This window comes from Narcine bancroftii, chromosome 7, assembly GCF_036971445.1.
Source record: "Narcine bancroftii isolate sNarBan1 chromosome 7, sNarBan1.hap1, whole genome shotgun sequence".
In the NCBI taxonomy this organism is placed as follows: Eukaryota; Metazoa; Chordata; class Chondrichthyes; order Torpediniformes; family Narcinidae; genus Narcine; species Narcine bancroftii.
In genome coordinates, this window is record NC_091475.1 from 162,858,335 (window position 1) to 162,880,629 (window position 22,295).

At 44.6% G+C, this 22,295-nt stretch overlaps 2 protein-coding genes and 1 long non-coding RNA gene across 7 annotated transcripts in view; 2 read left to right on the forward strand and 1 right to left on the reverse strand.

The window, feature by feature from the left end:
* Positions 1–22,295, reverse strand: part of mfsd9 (major facilitator superfamily domain containing 9) — a 182,071-nt gene that overhangs the window by 20,130 nt on the left and 139,646 nt on the right. The gene's annotated exons all lie outside the window — the stretch shown is intronic.
* Positions 2,006–22,295, forward strand: part of LOC138739306 (sodium/hydrogen exchanger 2-like) — a 74,484-nt gene continuing 54,194 nt past the window's right edge. Inside the window, exon 1 of one of the 3 annotated variants that reach the window (XM_069891094.1) lies at positions 2,006–2,502. In XM_069891094.1, the coding sequence (XP_069747195.1) occupies positions 2,187–2,502 (316 nt within the window). In that variant the 5' untranslated portion in view covers positions 2,006–2,186. The remainder of the gene's footprint in view (positions 2,503–22,295) is intronic. The other 2 variants (XM_069891092.1, XM_069891093.1) reach the window with 2 other exon arrangements.
* LOC138739311 (uncharacterized) lies at positions 19,438–20,352 on the forward strand. The gene is made up of 2 exons (XR_011342159.1): positions 19,438–19,896; positions 20,182–20,352. It is a non-coding gene; the product is annotated as an uncharacterized lncRNA (long non-coding RNA).

Consider the following 22,295-nt stretch of genomic DNA (forward strand, 5'->3'; position numbering starts at 1 on the left):
TTGTCATGTTGCTGTCGCCCGAGAAATCTTGTCATGTGAGATCGCATTTCACAAACCCACGCGGGGTTGCTGCTGTCCCGGGCTATACAGATAAAACTGGTGTACGGATTGTCCAAGTAGAAGACGGATGACTGGAAGAGAGAGGTGCACAAGTGCTGCAGATCAGGTTGGAAGATGCGTGTCCTGCGCTGGCCAACTGCGCATTCCTGGGATGCTAGTGTCGGTGTGCAGGAACTTGATCTAGGCGTACTTGTGCAGGGACTTGATGCAGGTGTCGGAGTGCAGGGACTTGATCGAGGTGTCGGAGTGCAGGGACTTGATGCAGGTGTCGGTGTGCAGGGACTTGATGCAGGTGTCGGTGTGCAGGGACTTGATGCAGCTGTCGGAGTGCAGGGGCTTGATCCAGGTGTCGGAGTGCAGGGACTTGATCAAGGTGTCGGAGTGCAGGGGCTTGATGCAGGTGTCGGTGTGCAGGGACTTGATCCAGGTGTCGGAGTGCAGGGGCCTGATGCAGGTGTCGGAGTGCAGGGGCTTGATGCAGGTGTCGGTGTGCAGGGGCTTGATGCAGGTGTCGGAGTGCAGGGGCTTGATGCAGGTGTCGGAGTGCAGGGGCTTGATGCAGGTGTCGGAGTGCAGGGGCTTGATGCAGGTGTCGTAGTGCAGGGGCTTGATGCAGGTGTCAAAGTGCAGGGGCTTGATGCAGGTGTCGTAGTGCAGGGGCTTGATGCAGGTGTCGTAGTGCAGGGGCTTGATGCAGGTGTCGTAGTGCAGGGGCTTGATGCAGGTGTCGGAGTGCAGGGGCTTGATGCAGGTGTCGGAGTGCAGGGGCTTGATGCAGGTGTCGGAGTGCAGGGACGATGCAGGTGTCGGAGTGCAGGGGCTTGATCAAGGTGTCGGAGTTCAGGGGCTTGATCCAAGTGTCAGAGTGCAGGGGCTTGATGCAGGTGTCGGAGTGCAGGGACTTGATGCAGGTGACGGAGTGCAGGGACTTGATGCAGGTGTCGGAGTGCAGGGACTTGATGCAGGTGACGGAGTGCAGGGACTTGATGCAGGTGACGGAGTGCAGGGAATTGATGCAGGTGACGGAGTGCAGGGGCTTGATGCAGGTGTCGGAGTGCAGGGGCTTGATGCAGGTGTCGGAGTGCAGGGACTTGATGCAGGTGTCGGAGTGCAGGGACTTGATGCAGGTGTCGGAGTGCAGGGACTTGATGCAGGTGACGGAGTGCAGGGGCTTGATGCAGGTGTCGGAGTGCAGGGGCTTGATCCAGGTGACGGAGTGCAGGGGCTTGATCCAGGTGACGGAGTGCAGGGACTTGATGCAGGTGTCGGAGTGCAGGGACTTGATGCAGGTGTCGGAGTGCAGGGGCTTGATGCAGGTGTCGGAGTGCAGGGGCTTGATGCAGGTGTCGGAGTGCAGGGGCTTGATGCAGGTGTCGGAGTGCAGGGGCTTGATGCAGGTGTCGGAGTGCAGGGGCTTGATGCAGGTGTCGGAGTGCAGGGGCTTGATGCAGGTGTCGGAGTGCAGGGGCTTGATGCAGGTGACGGAGTGCAGGGACTTGATGCAGGTGTCGGAGTGCAGGGACTTGATGCAGGTGTCGGAGTGCAGGGGCTTCATGCAGGTGTCGGAGTGCAGGGGCTTGATGCAGGTGTCGGAGTGCAGGGGCTTGATGCAGGTGTCGGAGTGCAGGGGCTTGATCCAGGTGTCGGAGTGCAGGGACTTGATCGAGGTGTCGGAGTGCAGGGGCTTGATCCAGGTGACGGAGTGCAGGGGCTTGATGCAGGTGTCGGAGTGCAGGGGCTTGATGCAGGTGTCGGAGTGCAGGGACTTGATGCAGGTGTCGGAGTGCAGGGACTTGATGCAGGTGTCGCAGTGGTGGGACTTGATGCAGGTGTAGGAGTGCAGGGGCTTGATGCAGGTGACGGAGTGCAGGGGCTTGATGCAGGTGACGGAGTGCAGGGACTTGATGCAGGTGTCGGAGTGCAGGGACTTGATTTACCTGCCACACTGCAGTCGGGGATCAATGGGCTGCAGGAGTCAGCAATCAGCTCGTCCATTGGCCGGCGGAAGTTGTTGCACCTGTTCAACTTGTTTTGGAAACTCTCACTGATTTCTCTAAACAGCCCGTGTTAGGCCAGGACTTGTTAACTTGGCTGGTCCTTTGACGGCGGAGAGAAGAGCCGATCTCATGTCAGTGTCGGTGGCGATGGGCGGCGGATCATCCCGGGTCCCTGGCGGACGCCGCCGTCCCTTGCTCCTCGTTTATTTCACCTTGCTTTCTTGTTTCTCAAACGCGCTCGCCTCGGCTCCTGGAAACGCTACAAGTTTCGGTCATCAGGATACTTTCGGCTCAGGGCAGCGTGGAGATTCGAACAAATATTCCAGTTCCACGGCATCCACAAACCAGGGTGAGCGACTCAGCGTCTTCTCTCTGGATTACTATCACGTTCAGGTTCCCTTCGAGATAACTCTGTGGATACTCCTGGCTTCCTTGGCTAAAATCGGTAAGTCCACTTGAGAGAATCTACAAATCGGGATCACGCAGGAGCAGAAAATTCCCCTCAAGTGGGAAAACCACTCTATGATGTGATTAAACCTTTCTAATACACGATTGACACTTTTACACGAGATCAGTTGTCGTGGGATCTTGCTTTGTCTGTCTGTGTTCTCTGTTCTCCAATAGTAATTCCTCCATTCAATAGAAAGTAAGCTAAAGTGAAGATTTTTATTGGTATTGATTGCTCATCAGCTTGCCTTGGGTGCCTTTGACATGCTGAAACTTTAACGTGTGTATTTTAAATAACTCCCCACAGTGGTCTTCGTGACTTTTTTAAAGTGTGGATGGAGAGAGAACGAGCCTGTAGATCAGGGGTGTCAAACTCAAATTCACGGAGGGCCAAAATTAAAAACTTGGACTAAGTCGAGGGCCGAACTAAATATTTATTGAAAATTTTCAACAACATCTGCATGTTTTCTCTTCTTTCAACATATGTAATGTTAAACTTTTTCTTATTAAAATAAGTGTTTAATAATAGTTTTGGATAAACTCTTTCCAGAAGCATTAACAAATGAGAAATAAAATATTCAATAAATAATATTTCTCTATAGAGGATTTGTCAAATGTTGCTAGTGTGCTGTCGAATAGTAAAATCTGAGGGCTATTGAGAATGTGGGAGAATAACATGATTCCTGAAACAATCAAATGGGTGACTGATTGTGGGCATGAACTCTAGCAGGGTTATTTGCCATGCCCTTTTTCCATTGGTACAGATATCCGTTGATTCACACATTTTCAAGTTTTATGCCTAATGAGCTTGTATCCAGGTGCAGGACCATTTTTAACCAGGAATATATTTATCACTGTGACATGAAACTATTGGAAGACGTTTTATCCTGAGATTAAAGTTCATAATCCTTACTCAGGCCTGTGTGCGGGAGGGCGGGGTTTGCGGGCGATCGGGTTGGACAACGACAGTGCGGGGGCATCGGCTCTCGCTGCAGGGCAGCATCTCGGCGGATCAGCGGCCCCGTCACCGTGAGTCGCGGATTGGCCTGCGGCAGGGAGGGGGAGTGGGCAACGGTCCTGGCGAGGTCAGGCCTGAAGCCTCCGGTTCCGGGCACTGGGAAGCGGCCTTGGCTTCCCCTGACACCGGCCAGGCCCCAAAACCAGAGTCCACGGTGAGACCCTGCAACGTAAACAGAGGAGGTGGGGGCGATTAGCAGGCTGACGCCAATGCATTCTGGGATTTGTTGTATTACTGTGCATGCGCTATACTGACGCGGCGGCCAGCGGGCCACCTCTAATACATTTTTGAAATGATCTTGCGGGCCAAATATAATTATATCGCTGGCCAAATTTGGCCCGCGGGCCAGAGTTTGACATGTGTGCTGTAGATAGATGTCTGAATGAAACCAAGTTGTTGATATTGACAAGCAGCAGCTGTTTTAATTTGGTCCAGAACCAAAGAGAAGGGAGAACTTTCTTGGGGATGTTACCACATGTTAAAGGGAGCAGAGGAAGTGTGAGGGTAAACATGAGAGGGATGGATCAAATGAACACCCAGCCTTTTGCCAGAGTCACAGAATCAGTAACCAGAAGACACAAGTTTAAGGTGAGGAGGAGAGGTTTAAAAGGAACCTGAGGGACGACTTTTTTTTTTGCAGAATGTGTTGCTAGCGGAGGTGGTTGAGGCAGGTACTACTGCAAGAAAAAATTGGAAAGATACATGGATAAGTTTAGAGGGATATGGGCCAAGCACAGACAGGTGGGATGAGAATGGGTAAGTTGGACTGAAGAGTCTGTTTCTACACTTTGTTGAAGAAGTGGCTGATCAGGATCAGAATTTGTCTTGAACAAGTCATGAAATTCTGTGTTTTGCAGCTGCATCACAGAGCAAATATTCATATTATAACCATTTTACAACATTATTATATAAAAAAACAAAAATAATGTACAAAAGATAAAGCAGTGTCTTTGGTTCATTGACCATTCTGGAATCTGATGGCAGTGGTAAAGAAGCTGTCCTTGTACTGTTGAATGCTTGTATTTAGGCTCCTGTACATTTTTCCTGATAGCAGCAGAGTGAAGAGGGTATGGCCTGGGTGGTGGAGATCTTTGAGGATAGAGCCTGCTTTTTTTGTTAAAGACACTGCCTCATGTAAATGTCCTCAACAGAGTGAAGTCTGGTGCCTGTGAGAGTTGGTGTCTTCATACCAGGCAGTGATTCTAACAACCAGAATGCTCTCCATGGTGCACCTGTAGAAGTTTATGACAGTCTTCAGTGACATACTGAATCTCCTCAGGCACCTCACAAAGTATAGCTGCTGGTGAGCCTTCTTTGTGATTGCATCAACATGGAGGCTTCAGAACAGATCCTTGGAGATGATGACACACAGGAATTTGAAGTTCTTGACCTTTTCCACTACTGAGCCCCTGATGAGGACTGGGTTGACTTCCTCCTGAAGGACACAATCTTCTCCTTGGTTTTGTTAACCTTGACCACAAGGTTGATGTCCTTACACCATTCAATGTCCATTCTATCTCTTTCCTTTACATTTACTCATTATAGTTTGTGATTTTATTCAACAAATGTGGTATCTTTAGCAAACTTGGAGATAGCATTGGAATTGTCTGGTCACATAATCGTGAGTGTATAATGAGTAAAGTAGTGGGCTAAGCATGCATGCTTGGGGTGTATCTATGTTGATAATCAGTGAGGAGGAGATATTGTTTCCAAATCATACTGACTGTGGTCTTCTGATGAGAAAGTCAAGGATTCAGTTACAGAGAGGGGATCAGAGGCCGAGAGTTTGTAGCTTCTTGACCAGCACTAAGGGAATAATGGTATTGAAGGATGAGCTGTAGTCAATGAAGAGCAGCCAAATGTATAAATTGCTGTTTTTAAGGTGATCCAGAGTTGAGTGAAGAGCCAGTGATATTGCATTTGCCTTAGACCGATTGTGAGGATGGGTGAATTGCAGCAGGTCCAGATCTTTGGTTAGGTATGTGTTAATTCTGACCATGACCAGCCTCTCAAAGCATTTCATCACAGTAGAAGTCAGTGCTACTGGTCAGTAGTCACTGAGGCAGCTCACATGACACTTCTTTGGTACCAGAATGATTTGTGCCCTTTTGAAGTAGGTGAGAACCTCGGCATATGGGGTGGGAACGTAGTGTGGTATTAAATAAGTGATATTCATCGTATTTTTTTTTCCCTTCAGTGTAGTAGTTGGTTAACCAATTTGAAGGGAAACATACTAGGCCTTTTCACACCACAGTGTAAAATGAAGTTTCCCAGCCCTCTCCTGAACTTGCAGTGTGAAAAGGTCAGCCTGGGAATTTTAAATTGGTCTGCAGCCCTACCTATGAGGAAGGGCCATGGACCTGGGTAATTTTCCCAGACTGCCCTCTCCCTAAGACGTGAAAAGGCAAATGGGGAAGCAGGAGAAGCCTCATGACATCAGTGCTTGCATGCTGTGTCACATAGGCAATTAAAATTAAAAGATTCATACCTCCTCACAACAGTGGGCCACTTTGGCATGTTGTGACAGCAGCACATTGCAGGATGAATGTCCATCCTTGTTAACCTTAACCCCTCACGCAGCTGGATCTGCTCTATATTTCCCCCAGCAGTTCCAGCTGCATGAAGGATTATGCAAAACCAGTCTGCCATTTATCCCATATTGTGCTGCCGTCACGACGTGCCAAAGTGGCCCCGAAGTGTGGGGGGGGGGGGGTGGGCAACTGAACGATGGTGGGACAGTGAGCGGGTGAGTGATGACGGACGTGAGGGCTATCTTATACCTGTGAGTGCATAACGTGTCATCAGTTGGGGGTGGGATTTCCCTAAATTGCTAGGGAGGGAAAATTCTCAGGAATTTGGACTGCAGTGTGAAAGACCCCGGTTGTCCTGCATTCCTGGGAACTTCATCAGGTCCTGCTGTATAAAAAAGGCCTACTGTCTGTTTGGAGCTGGCTCCTTGGAATCCAGCACCTGAATTTGTTTTTGTCACATGCACAGAAATACACTGAAATGTGTTGAAAGTTGACTCGTACAACTGGTTGAGATATAATAGCAAGTAATTAAATAAATAAGACAAAAGTGCAGGGAGTGATGCTACAATGGTCACCTAATGCAGGGTACAGAGAAAATATAATTTAAAAAAAACAGTGCAAGAGCATCGTCTTGTGCCAGTGAGAGATCCACTGAAGAGATTGGTAACAGTAGGAAAAGAACTGCTTTTGAATCTGAGGGTTTGTGTTTCAAGGCCTGTGTATCTTCTGCCTAATGCAAAGAGGTGAGAAAAGAGTATTGTGGGATGAGATGATACCTTTAACACATTCTCAGCTTTCCAGAGACAGCGGGAGGTATGGATGAAGGAGAGGTTGGATTGTTTTGTGGCCTGAGTTATGTTTACTGCTCTCTGCAGTCCCTTGTAATTTTGGGCTGAGCAGTTCCTGTACCCGAGCTGTGATGAATCCGGGCAGGATACTTTGTGTGGTGTATCTGTAAACGTTGAGAGGTAATCTTGGAGACATACAGAATTTCCTCAGGCAGCTCAGGTTGTGCTTTCTGTTTTGTAACATAAATGTGGTTAGACCAGGTTTTTGATGCAATAAGTTTAAAAAAAATATTTTGTAAACTTGGATTCAGCCACACTGGAAATAGTAATCCAGTTAACTGGATGATGTTGTAATGGATAAGAAGACAATATTTATTTGATCAACAAAACTGAAAGGTTTTGCTGTGTTAACTCTGCTTCTCTTTCCTCAAACGTTCCCTGCTGTGCAGAGTATTTTCAACACTTTGTTTTTGTATCAGATTTCTAGTGTACACAATTTTATTTTTATTGGAAATATGGAAAAAATCTGCTTGTTGTCACATTCATTAGATATGTCTTTCATTTTTTTTATGCAGCACCTGTAATGACCATTTCAAGATATTTTTCAGAATGTGATCAAATAAGGAACTGACATTGTGCAAAAGCAAGAAAGAGTAAGATGGGTAACTGAAACTCTGGGAAAAATTGTATCATAAAGGAGAATGAGGCAATAACTCTTGAATGGAATTCCAAAACCTGGGATTGGCAATGTATGTATCTCCTTGTTTCGTACTGCAAGAAAATAGATACAGTGCATTTATTGGGTTGAAACTATTGTATCTAGTTTGGCATTAAATAGGTTATGAATGTTTCTTTCACCCCACCTATTTCCATTCTTCTGCAGAACTGAATTCCTCAATTTAGTCATCTGACCATTGTCGATATTTAAGTTGGTATACTCCCTTCTACTGTAGCTAAAGGAGCCCTCATTTGCATTTCATTTCCCAGAGATGGGCTCTCACTCCACCACTGCCCCCTCCCCCCATCCACTCCCCCTTCCAACTGTCCCAGACAGTGTAGAGTTCTCCTGAGCCTCACTTTTTTTCTTGGAAAAAAATTATTTAAAAATTTTCCATACATGTAATAATATCTAACTACAAAGAGCAATCAAATATTAATATCCAATCTATTACACGATAATACAAATCCCAACCCCTGCCCCCCTCTCCCCACTAAAGTAACTCCAAAGGAAAAAGAGAAGGGAGAGGTCAAAAAGTAGGAAAACATCAGAAATAAAATGTTTAAAAATTGTAAGTTCCCCCCTTACCACACAAAATTAATCATTTATAACATAATTTTTCAAGGAGGTTAATGAAGTTCGAGGTTCAAGGAAAAGAAATATATATTAATTCCCTCAATTTTTATGAAAGGTTCCAAATTTTGTAAATACCCTATTTATTTTTCAAATTATAAGTAATCTTCTCCAACTAAGCATTTGTGCATTCCAACACTCTGTACCCAAATGAATATCTGATTTCCATGTTTCTGCTATACATTTCCTTGCTACTGCTAAAACAATCTTTAAAATTTGTTTTTTTTTGATGTGTAGATAGTTTTGATCTTATCCCCTCAATGTTACCTAATAAAAATAACATTGGAGTTTGTGGAAATTTAATTTCCATAACCTGTTCTAAATAAAATGCCAAATTTGACCAAAAAGGTCTCACTTGGAGCAAGATCAAGTAGGATGCTAAAATTAAAAAGTACCTACCTCCTGACCACATCAAAAAGACTGATCAGATAAATCTGATTTCAATTTATTTGGCTCTTTTGGAATGAGATAGAACTGATGTTTAAAAAAAAAAAAAATGTACTGAACTAAACGATATCTAATATTTATAGTATTTGCCATACTGTCCCAACACAACTCTGACCAATTTACTTCATCAATATTAACATTTACATCTGTCTCCCAACATTGTCTGGACTTGTGCATCTCCTGTTTAATAATTTCCTTCTGCAATAAAGTATACATAGCCAAAATAAATTTCTTTATATCTACTATGTATCAATATTTTTACATCAGTAATGACATTGTTGGACCCAGTTTATCTCTCAATAAGCCTGTAATTGATAATAACAAAAAAGGGAATTATTTTGTATCCCATATTTATTTTTTAATTGATCAAATCAAACTTTTATCTACATAGCAATCTTTGATATATCTAATTCCTTTCCAAACACAAATATTTATAAATTACATATCCAATGAAAATGGAATAAGTTGGTTTTGCATCAAAGGCATTTGAGCCTGAACCACACTTCTCATTCCAATTTCATCATTTACTTTATTCCAAATATATATAAAATGCTTCAACAAGGGTGTTTTCCTTTCCACAGATAATAACTTTGCTTCCCATTTATATATATATATAAAATAGAAGAGATGAAATCAGAAGCTTTTATCAATTTCTATTTTAATCCATCCTGCTTTTTCTTCCTCATCGATAAAAGAAATAAAAAATACCAATTGAGTTGAACGAGAGTAATTTCTAAAATTTGGTAATTGCGAACCTCCTAACTCAAATTTTCAAGTCAATTTAGCTAAAGAAACTCTCAACAATTGACCCTTCCAAAGAAAAATTCTAATGTATTTATTTAATTCTTGAAAAACCTTTTGAGGTATCATCATTGACAATGTTTAAAATAAGTATTGATCCCTTGGAAATATATTCATTTTTATACAATTAACCCTACCCAATAATATAATTGGCAACATCTTCTACTTATTCAAGACCTCACTGACTTTCTTGAGTAAAGATACATAATTCAGTTTATTGTAGCAGCTGCTACAACACAGAAAACATGCCACTGAGGATGTAGAACTGTTTATTTGAATGTCACGCGTGTGCCCCTTCAAGGCCAATGAGAGTTCTGCCCTGCACAGCGGTGATGTCATCATGTGACCCAGGGCATGAGCTGTGGCCTAAGCCATGAGGCAATGAGGAATCCCCAATGGTGCAATCTTCTGCAGCTTCCCCGCCAGCACGGTGGTACAAAAGGGACGGTTTGCTTACAGAGATGTGTGCCACCACATTATATACATTCTCTAATATAGTTTCTACCCACATTCCTAAATATTTTGTCCCATTCACTGGCCATTTAAATTGAGTAACCTATTGACATTGAGTGTAATCTCCTCTAGTAAGAGATGCACGTGGTCTTTGAATGCTTATTCAAGCAAACATTGAGAAGTTGCAATAGAGACGTCAAACCACCTGGGATAACTGCCATGTAAGTATTATTTAGTGCTAATCTACTTTTAATCTTCTCAGTTGAGTGGCTGTGAAGCAGATCCCTGACCAGAAACTCTGTTCCTTGTGTAAACCACCTGGCTTCCTGCTCGACGCATTGTCTATCCATAGTTTTACACCATTTTCATCCATCCTTTCTCATGAAAATGTCCAAAAATACATGCTGTAGTGTCTGATAAAGACAGTGCTACTGAAATGAAAGATGTCCACAAAGCATGAGGGGAACCAATAAAACAAACTTTATTTTGAATAACTTGTGCTGCTCGAGGGGACCGTCCACTTCCTGTGAGGGACATCAGCCCATTGCGGCCTCACTATCTATCCGAGGGCACACAACCAGGAAGCGGTGCCATCTCCTGGGCAACACATGCCACCAATTGCGGGCTTCTCCTCGGAAGGGAAAGGGGGCCTGTGCCATCTTGTGTCGGATGACTGGGGTGGTGATTCACCCCTTCTAACTGCGTGGTTGCTCGACCTGCTACACCACCCCTGCCCCCCCCAAGAATCGCTGCCACTCTTTGAGCAAGTCACCGTACTGTCTTTGGGTGGTGGCCTATGTGTCTGATTTGGGGAATGCTGTTCTGAGTCCAGATGTGCTGCCTTGAGGCAGTCAACGGTAAACCTGTCCTGCCACCCGCCAATGTCCAATGTGAAAATGACACCATCACACTGCATCACCTTGAATGGGCCTTCAGAGGGGCATTGTTGGGCTGTCCCTTATTGTCCTCTTGGAATGAAAACAAATTCGGTGAACAGGTTCGCTGGGACGTGGCAGGGTGGAGAGCCATGCCAGGAAGGTGGCAGAGCACTGTTGTGGGCCGGGAGGGTTGAAGTAAATGTCCCCTGGGATGGTAAGTGGAGAGCTGTATACCATCTCAGCTGATGATGCTGGTAGGTCTTCTTTTGCTGCTGTGTGAATTCTTAACAGCACCCATTGGAGTTCTTCCATCCAATTCAGGCCTTGTAAGTCGAGCTTTCAGGGCTGCTTTCAGGTAGTGGTGGAAACATTCGACAAGGCCGTTTTCGTGAGTATGGTAGGCCATAGTGTGGAGTAACTAGCTGCGCAGAACTTGGCTAGGTTGATCTAGAGCAGTGGTTCCCAACCTTTTTCTTTCCACTGACATACCACTTTAAGTATTCCCTATGCCATAGGTGCTCTGTGATTAGTAAGGGATTGCTTAAGGTGATATGCAGGTAGAAAGAAAAAGTTTGAAAACCACTGTTTTAATCATACCTAATTGACTCGTTATGTGCATGGTTTCATAACTCCAAAGGAAATGGGCCAATGACCATTTGTCTTGAGCAAAATATTTCAGTAACAATTGGGTCTAGTGCAGTGATTCTCAACCTTCCCTTCCCACTCACGTACCAATTTAAGCAATCCCTTACTAATCACAGAGCACCAATACCATTGGGATTACTTAAAGTGGTATGTGAGTGGAAAGAAAAAGGTTGGGAATCACTGACCTAGAGTGAGGACATGAACTGGCCCGCTTGGTCTGAGGTGATGTGAGTCGGGACGCCAAAGCGTGTGACCCAAATGGACAAGAAAAGCTCTGGCGCAAGTCTCTGTGATGTATGTGAGCATGGGTATCGCTTCGAGCCAACGGATAAAAGGGTTGATAACTCTGAATAAATGCCGCATACCTTGGCTCATGGGGTGTGGGTCGACGATGTGCACATGGTCAAATCAGTGCTAAGCTGATCAAAACTAGAGCAGGGCCTTGGTGTGTCTGTGCACTTTGGTGCATTGGCAGTCTAAACAAGTCTTGGCCCATAGAGTTACAACGCGATGGAGGCCATGCCACACAAACTTGTCAGTCAGCAGGCAGACCGTGGACCTTATGGAAGGATGTGACAGACTGTGAATTTGGTTGAATACCAACCATCGCCAGGTCGTGGGAAGGATGGGTCAGGGAAAACCTGTGGACGTGTCGCACAGTAAAGTCAGGCTCTCTGGTGAAGGACAGAAATCGCTAACATTCAGGCTGGTGATCTCTGTGGGCCTGGACGTCCGTATCCCCTGCTTGGTCTTTGGCCAGCTGAGTAACATTGAATCTTTCTGAGGTAGCGGCGATGACTGACCGGCCTGGACAACGCGTTGGCCATCACGTTGGTTTGCCTGTGATGTGGCGAATGTCAATTGTATACTCGGAAATGTAGGAGAGATGTCATTGTTGCCTCGCAGAGCACTGGTCTGAGACCTTGCTGAGTGCATGGATGAGTGATTTGTGGCCTGTGTAGGTGACAAAGATTCTTCCTCCTAACATGTACTGGAAATATCATTTTGCAGTTGAGCCTGCTGTATTTGAGTTCTGGTTCCAGAGATGTTTGCTGAAGAAGGCCAGGGGTCGCCACTGTTCATCGACTCACTGCTCCAGCACCGCATTAACCACTCTGTCTGATGCATCTGTTGTAAGGGCTGGGGGGAGGAAGAATTTGGATGGGTCAAAGATGTGGCCTCTGCTAGTAGCGCTTTAGTTGCCTGGAATGCTTCAATGGTGTTGTGTGTCCACTGGAGCGTCTTGTTACCAAGTTTGATGAGGTTCAAATGGGTTGTATGAGGGTGACTGCTCCCGGGAGAAAATGATTATTAAAAATTCACCATCCCTAGGAATTCCTGTTGGCTTTTGATGGTGTTTGGACTGGGAAAATGTTGGATGGCTTCCACCTTATCCGGCAGTGGTGTGACCCTCTCTTGGATGATACGGTGTCCCATGAAATCTATTGTCTCAAAGCCGAACTGGCACTTGGCTGGGTTGCACCACAGAAAAGAGGTGGACAAACTCGTAAAATGGTGTGAGTATCAGCCTGATTCTCAAAGTGGACAAGACGAAGGAGATGATTGTCGACTTCAGGAGGATCAGGAATGACCACCCTTCACTACGTATCATCAAATCTGTAGTAGAGAGAGTGGAGAGCACCAGTTCCTTGGAATTCACTTAACTAGTGACCTATCGTGAACATTCAACATATCCTCACTTGTCACGTAGGTATAAGAGTGACTACAGTTCCCGAGAAGACTGAAGCGGGCAAGGCTACCAGCTATCCTTATGTTAATTTTCTATAGGAGCTCCACTGAGAGCATCCTGGCTGGCTGCATCATAGTGTAGTACAGTTATTGCAAAGAAATGGATTGGAGGTCAATCTACAGGACCATAGAAGTGGCAGAGAGGATAACCTGAGTCTCCCTCCCTCCCCCCACCCTGATGTGATCTATCGGGATTGCTGTCAGATGAGGGCATGCAAAATCATTGATAACCTTTCCACCCTGCACACGTCTTTCAGTTGTTCCCATTGAGAAAGAGATACAGGAGTATCAGAACCAGCACGACTAGGATGAGGAACAGCTTCTTCTCACTAGCAGTGAGAACAACCAAAGGAGCTGCTCACACTAACCATCCAAGACTCTCATTTGTGCAAAGCATCAATAATTTATTTTTATAAATAAAATACTTGTCCTGAATATTCAGTGTTTGTATGTGTTATGTCTGGTTGTGTGTCTGCATGTTTCGCACTGAGGACACTGTTTCATCAGGATGTTCTTGTACAATCAGATGACAATAAACTTGACTTTCCACTCATCTGCCTCTTGGCACCTACACCTGTGGCAGCAAGAAATATTCCTCTTGTGCCCACAACTCCTCCCTCCCTCACTATCATTTGGAGACCAAAACGATCCTTCCAAATAAAGAAACCCTTCACTTGCGAATCTCCTGAGGTCAGCGACTGGATCTGATGTTCGCGTTGTGACCTTCTCTAAATCAAAGAGACTGGACACAAACTTGGAGTGAAACTTCACTCTGTACACAGCAATGGCAGGATCCTCCCAGTAACCAATGATTTCAATTCCCTGCTCCATTCCTGAGTCAACATGTCTGCCAAACCAATGCCATTTGGAAATTGGAGGAGCAATACCTAATATTCCGTCTGGACACTCTCCAACTGAATGGCATTAAAGTTGACTTCTCTGGTTTCTGTTAGGTTGTTCCCCTATCTCCTTTCCTCTAACATTTCACCCTCTTCCCTCACCATTCGGAGAGCTGTCCTCTCCCCTATCACCTCAGCATTTTTCTCTTGCACCCTTTCACCCATATCCACCCATGACCTCTTGCCTGTAGGCCTCTGCCTCTCCCCCACCTTTATTTAATTTGCGTGCCTGGATGCTTTTTGCTCATATGCTGATGGTGGTCTCAGGCTGAAACATTGGTCATGTATCTTTATCTCTTCTACATAAAGAACGCTGCATGACTTGCCGAGTTTCTCCAGGATTTTTGTGTAAACTACAATCAGTGTCTGCAGACTTTTTGTTTAACTGGATGATAAGTTATGAGGGTGGCTTAATATATTTGCAGATGATAAGATTTGTGGACAATGTAGAGGGTGAACAAAGAATATAACTGGACATTCATCTGGGCAGAGTTACAAATATGGACAGAAAAATGGCAGATGGAATTTAATGGGGACAAGAGAGTGGTGATGCATTTGAGGAGATAGAATTAATGGCAAGATTCTTAAAAGCATTGACGTGTAGAGGGATCTGGTGGTGGTGGGAGGGCGGGGGGGGCGGGGGGGAAGTACAGGTCCATAGAATCTTTAAAGTGGCTGCAGAAAAGGAGAGGTTGGTAAAAAAGGCATGATATTCCTTCCTTCATTGGATGGAGCTTTTGAGTATAATAGTGAGGAAGTCCTGAATATTTAATTAAAAAAAAAAAAAAAAAAAATTGGCTGGGTTACACGGAACATGGTGTGCAATTCTGGAACCCTCATCACAGAAATGATGCGGCAGTTTTGGAAAGGTTACAGATGAGATTATCAGGCTGTTGTCTGGATTAGAGAGTATGAACTATGGGGAGAGGTTGGACAAACTTGGGTTGTTTTCTCTGGATGTCAATGGCTGATCTCGATGATAAATTTATAAAATTATAAGGATTGGTGGTCAAATTTCATTCCAGGGTAAAAATGTCACACACTAGAAGTTGTGCATTTTGAGAGAGGGGATGAGGTGAGGGACAATTTTTTTTTAAGCATAGTTGAGTGGTAGGTTTCTGGAATGGGCTGTAGTGGTGGGAAGAAATACAACTACTGAGGTTTGAGGTTTTTTGATAGATACATGAATGGCGGGGATAGTTCAGAGTATCAAGCATGCGATAATGAGGCAACCAAGTTTTAGTATTGATCGGGTTGAAGAGCCTGTTCCTGTGCTGTACTATTTGATATACTTCAGTGTAGAATTCTCACTTTAGTTCTAAACCCCTTGTGGATGAGGCTCTCACTTTTAATTCTGTCCTGATATGTACACAAAGTTTAAGGAATCTGATCTCCCCTTCTACAGAGAAACTGTTCTCTCTGACCTATACTTGGAATTATATATAGATCCTTATCCCATGAACCAGTTTTGTAACTAACCTCTGTACTTTTTTATGATACTTTTAAATTATTCCTGTAATGTAGAGATTAGCATGGAGATAATAAATTGCATGTCTGGCCTTAATTGTTGAAATTGAACTGAATTTCCTGCTTTTGTATTCTTTACTTTTACTAAGCCCAGAATTTGTTTTCTTACCCATTTCCTTTCAATTATATCTATTTGCTCTTGCAACTCTTCAGAATCAGAATTTATTGTCATGAATAAGTCACGAAATGCGGTGTTGTGTGGCAGCATTATGGTGCAAATATTGATATCATGACCATCTTAGCACAATCGGTATAAAAAAATAATAATTGTGGACGAAAAGTAAGGCAGTGTCTTTGATTCATTGATTATTGGCTGGGGAAGAAACTGTCCTTGTGCTCGTTTTTAGGCTCCTGTATCTTTTTAGCCCGATGCAGTGAACTGAGTGAGATTCATTGGTGATGGGTTGTGCTGATTGCTGGCTCCTCCCTCCTCCCCCTCACCCAGGTTCTGCCCCATCTATAACCTAGGTTTCCCGCCTAAACCCAGAGCCTTACTGTAGACCATTGTAAGACCCTACTCTTTGTTATAAGCTAATAAAAGCAGTTGTGAGAGATTTTATTTGTGCTACAATTTTATTAGCTTACGACAAGATGGAAGCGCTGCTCAAGCAGAGTACGCTCCTGATTGACTCTCTAACACTAGATGCTGAGGAGTTTGCTTACTGGCTGGACTGCTTCCAGGCCTACCTGAATGCAACCAGGGACGTGTTCGACTCGGATGAACTCCTGGTTGGCCCTCATTCCTAGGGTAGGGACTAAAGGGTATGCAGTCATTCGGGACTCTGAAACCTACGATGCTGCCATTGAGGCTTTGAAGGCACGGTTCCTGAAGTTACAAAACGAATTCTTGGCGAGGCATTGACTTGCTCTACATCAGCAATGGCCTGGAAAGACCAACGACGACTATCTGCTTGACCTGTGGATTCTTGCCAAGAAGTGCTGGTATGAAATGGCTACAGGTCACATTCGTGAGGAAGAGCAGATCCAAGACACCCTAGTTGCGGTGGTCTGCTCGAAATGCATGAGGCAGTGACTACTTGAGTTGGGAAAGAAAGACTGGCCAAGCCCCTTGAACAGGCCCCAGCTCAAGACTGACGACCTCGAAGCCAATGACAACGCTCTCCCCAGTGAACCTTTCTCAGGACCGGATGCCCCTGCCCTAACGGCAGCCACCTCTCGTGCCAGGGAGTTCTTCTGCGGTAGAAGCCAGCATCCTCGTGCTTGATGCCCAGCTAAGGACTCTGTCTACTCCAGCTGCGGTAAAAGGGGACACTGGGTGAGGATATGCCATGTGAAGGGAAGCCCTGGAAAATCCACAGCTCCCAACTCTGACTCCAGCCCCAAGCCATCACCCTCGACCCCAAACTCACCTGCTGCACTACTTGCCAAAGGAGGGTGGCAGATGGAAACTGGCATGAAAAGCCTCAGAGGCCATCTTGATTTGAATTTAGCACCATCATCAGGAGAAAGAAGGGCGGCCATCTTGCTGTGCCACGAGGTCGATGCCATCTTTCCTGCTCATGCATCAGGAAGGAGGGGCCTACTCAAGCAAGGAGGATTATGCAGTCTCCGGGGTCCTAGCATCGATGGTTCTGGACCAAGATAGACCGCATCAATTCAGCAACTCTCCAGTGACTGTCAAGGTAAACTGATACCCAACTAGATGCTAAATTGACAGCAGCTCTACAGAAAGTTTCATGGACTCTCAGACTGTTTGGGAATACAAACTTGGACTGTATGCTTCTAATTACCATATATATATATTTAGCATCTCATTCGCACTCTACTTGTACTCAAGAACATTGTACTGTATAGTTGTTTTTGGGGAGAGGGGTGAATTTTGTAAACTTTGGTTGTATGTGCTTAATGATTTGTGTGCTCCACTACTGTTGGGTCTTGACTTTTTGTGTCCCCTTAAAAGTGTGATCTTGGAGTATTCTGGTCCCCTCCATCCCATAACTGCTCGGAAAGGAGGGCCATTAAAATCGGACCACACATGCAGCCTCTCTGCACTTAATATTGACCCCCCCCCCCATCCCTCTTCCCAAACCTGCTCCGGATTGCAAGCTGATTGCTACAAAAAGCAGGCAGTACAGTGCTGTTGATCGAGAGTTCATAAAATCAGAGATTCAATGCCTAGTCAATGAGAAAATCATTCAACCTAGCACTGGCCTGTGGAGAGCACAAGTGGTGGTAGTAAAAGGGGAAAATAGTCCAGGCTAGTAATTGACTATAGCCAAACAATTAATTGTTTCACACTCCTGGATGCATACCCCCTCCCTCAAATTACAGACAGGGTGAATTATGTTGCACGGTATCGGGTCTATTTGACCATTGATCTGAATGCTGTCTTTCACCAGCTGCTAATCCATTCCAAAGACCTTCCTTATACTGCTTTTGAGGCAAACGACCATCTCCATCAATTCCGGAGGGATCCTTTTGGTATTACCAATAGGGTTTCTATCTTCTGGAGGCAGATGGACAGGATAGTGGACGAGTATAGGTTGAAGGCTACCTTCCTCAACCTTGATAATGTCACTATCTGTGGCCATACCTTGGAGGATCATAATGCCAACCTTCAGAGCTTTCTCCACTCAGCTAAAGCCCTGAACCTCACTCGTAACTCCAGCAAATGTGTGTTCAGGACTAAACGACTGGCTATCCTTGGCTACATGTGGAGAATGGTATTATTTGCCCTGACCCCCCCCCGTTAGAGCTTCCTATTCCAAGGACCTTGAAAGCTTTGAGAAGATGCCTGGGGTTTTTCTCATATTATGCCCAGTGGTTCCCTCAATATGCCGGTAAGGTTCGTCCCCTCTTAAAATCCACTACTTTTCCCCTCTCAGCTGAAGCCCAAATGGCTTTTACCTATGTCCGAAACCAAGCCACCATGCACACGGTGGACGAAAATGTACCTTGCCAAGTGGAAAGTGATGCTTTGGACATGGCTCTGGCCACTACCCTTAGCCAGGCAGGCAGGCAGGCCAGTTGTATTTGTCTTCTGGACCCTGAAAGGCCATGACCTCTGGAATCCTTCTTTGGCAAAAGAGGCTCAAGCCATTGTAGAGGTCATCAGGCACTGGAGGCACTATCTGGCTGTTAGAAAATTCACACTCCTCACTGACCAGTGCTCTGTCGCATTTATGTTCAATAACCTCAAGAGGGGAAAAATCAAAAATGACAAAATTGCTAGGTGGAGGATCGAACTTTCCACCTACAATTATGACTGCCTATCGGCCAGGAGCCCTTAATGAGCCTCCAGGTGCCTTATCCAGAGGAAGCTGTGCCTCAGCACACACTGGCCAATTGCTGTCTCTACATGCCCCACTTTGTCAAGGCATGCAATCTGTCCTACTCAATGGAAGATATTAGGGAAATGACCAGGTCCTGCCAGGTCTGCGCGGAGTGCAAGTTGCACTTGTACCATCCTGCTAAGGCACACCTGATAAAGTCATCCAGGCCCTTCGAATGGCTCTGTGTCAATTTTTAAGGGACTTCTCCCCTCCATGAAGTGAAACACTTTCTTCCTCTGTATCATTGATGATTACTCCCACTTCTTGTTTGCTATCCCACATCCTTGGTTATCAAGGCCCTAGATTCTATTTTTACCCTGTTCAGGTATCCCGGCTATCTGTAGTGATTGGGGCTCATCATTTATGAGCGAGGACCTGTGTCAGTACCCGCTGGCAAGAGGCATTGCCTCCAGCAGGACTATTAGCTACAACCCCCGGGGGGGATGGACAGGTTGAAAAAGAGAATGCCATGATCTGGAAATTGTCAAGTTGGCCCCAAGTCAAGAGGCCTTCCAGACTCACGCTGGCAGGATATCCTACCCATGGTGCTCCACTCCATTTGCCTCCCCTATGAGGGGACCAGGAGACCAAAGAAGCCCAAGGCCTATCGGTGCTGAGCCGCTCCTTCAGGATTTCCAGAACCCTGGATCATTTAAATCTGTAAATAAATGTGTCTATGTTACAGAGTTCTGTGCTGTGTATTGACCTATGTGTTGTGTGGTTTTATGTTTAAAAAAAAAATGACAGTTTGCCTTAGAGAGCCAAGGGTGAAGGTGGACTGCTGAGAGAGTGGGAGACTGACTGACATGTGCAGAAAATTATCTAAAAATTTCTGGACTTGGACGATAAACCATCACTGGGGGTGCTGTGGAGTGGATGAAGGCCCAGAGCATGAGTCATGGTCTGGAGGACAGTTTAGAATGTTGGGACTTCAAAAAGGATGAACATTCCGAAGGCAGCTAGAAGGATCCGGACCAAGCCAGTTGTTATGTTTTGTGTCTAAGTTTTTCCTGTGAGCTGGTTGGAAATATAACTTAGACGTTAATTACGCATGTTATATATAGGCTGGGGTATTTATTAGTTTTACACTGTTATAGAAATTTGCATAGTAACCAGTGGGCATTGTTATAAAAGGGGGGGATTTTGAATTAAAGTTTGAAGGTGAATTTTTGTTAATAAACTAATTGTTCATCTTTACCCCTGTGTGATATGCCTCCTTTGTGGTTGCTGGTTTGACCTTGTAACATATATTTTGATTTTTATTCTTGCTGAATCTGTTTTTTGTCTTCATCTGCAGGCCCAAATTCTGCAGGAAGGGGTGAATGCAGTGAACTGAGATTCATTGGTGATGGGTTGTGCAGATGGCTGGCTCTGTCTCCGTCTACCCATATATAATCGGCCTAAACCCTGAGCCCATTGCAAGATTTATCCTTGTTATAAGCAAATAAAAGAGCGTGTTCTCCCTCCAGTTGTGAGAGCTTTTATTTGCGTTACAAAGAGTGTAGAGGGCATGGCGTAGGTGGTGAGGGTCTTTGAGGATAGAGGCTACTTTTTTTTAAAGACACTGCCTCATGTAGATGTCTTTGATGGAATGAAGTCTAGTGCCTGTTATGTCACAGGCTGAGCTAACAACTCTCTGGAGTTTCTTTTGTCCTGAGAGTTTGCACCTCCATACCATGATTTCCTGATACAGTGATGCAACCAGCCAGAATGCTCTCCACTGTACACCTGTAGAAATTTTTGAGAGTCTTTGGTGACATACCGAATCTCTTCAGACACTTCACATAGCTACTGGCAAGCCTTCTTTATGATCACATCAACATGGAGGCTCTAGGACAGATCCTGATCCTGAGATGTTGAAACTCAGGAATTTGAAGTTCTTGACCCTCTCCACTACTGAGCCCTTAATGAGGACTTGGCTGTGTTCCTTTGAATGTGTCCCTGACTTGTATCTTTCATCCTATATTTCACTTCATTTATCCTACCTGAATCTATTTCCTTTCATTTGTCTTCAATAAACCTGATTGACTATGAAGTGACCTTTCCACAAACCTGTTTGTATCCTGCTCCAATCTGTCTCTATCATCTTTGTAGTTTGAAATACAGGCAATTCCTAGATTAAAAACTAATTCCATTTCCTAGATCTGTCATGAATTAGAATCCTTATTTAGCATCAGTCAATCTTAGTATATTGTATATATTTTACCTTTCTATATTTTACCTATATATGCATATAAAACACTTCCCAATACACTAAAACATCCTACCGCCTGCTTCACCCCCCCCCCAACCCCTCCCTCACCCCCTCCTGGCTGCTCCCACTCTCCCTCCCCTCCACTAGGCCACTTATTCCCTCGCCCGCTCGCTGCTTTGCAATTGCATTTGCAATTTGGTTAATATTCAGTTGAAACAAAATAATCAAATTCTCAAGAAATGGGATTTTTGCCAGCACTGCCTCAGATTTCTTATTGTTTAAGAACAACAATTTAAACTCAACCACTCTTAAAGTGGAAGTTGATGCCATTCTACTTCCGGCTGTCTTGCTGTTTCGGAACTGGAGGCTGTTTGTAAATGGGTTCCTTCAACCCAGGGACTGCCTGTACTGCTAAGTGCTGGAGATTTTTAGCAATATAACTCTCACAATAAGTGACTATATATTTTGGATTTTTCGCATCCATGTCACAACTTGGTGAGAAGTGCAATCTATATTTCACAACTATTAAAATAGTTGGGGAAAGTAAGAGGTAGCACCTGTAAATATATTGTGTGAGCTGGAGATGTATAGGTTATGCAAGTAAAATTGTTACCAAAGTGAAAAATGCAAAATTAAAGTTTGGAGATTTTAAATGATGGTATCCAAGGCTCAATTAATTAAAGGTTAGTTTGCCAACATACAAGCTATTAGGGAATCAAATAGTAAGTTGTATATGGATTGGAATACAAGATAAAGAAATCTTGCAGCAATTTTGTCCTTAGATTATGAAAAAGGAAATGTATTCTACTGGGTTGTTTCTGAGAATAAGATGGTGATGACATGAAGGATGTCCTTTTTTTCCCTGAAGTTGGAATTATAACTTTTTTTGGATAGGTGACCTTGGCGGTGTGGATGAAAAATTGGCTTGAAGGAAGAAAGCAGAATGTAGTAGTAGTGGAAGGAAAATTGGATTGTCGAAATAAAGCAGAACCTAGTAGTGGAAGGAAAAGTATTCTGTCTGAAGGTCGGTGACTAGTAGGGTGTTGAAGGGATCTGTTCTGGAACCTCTGCTCTTTATGATTTTTATAAATGACCTGGATGAAGAGGCAGAAGGATGGGTCAGTAAGTTTGCAGATGGTAAGAAGGTTGGAGGAGTTGTGGATGGAGCTGAAGGTTGTTGAAGGTTACAAGAGGATTATAGGCAGGATGCAGAGTTG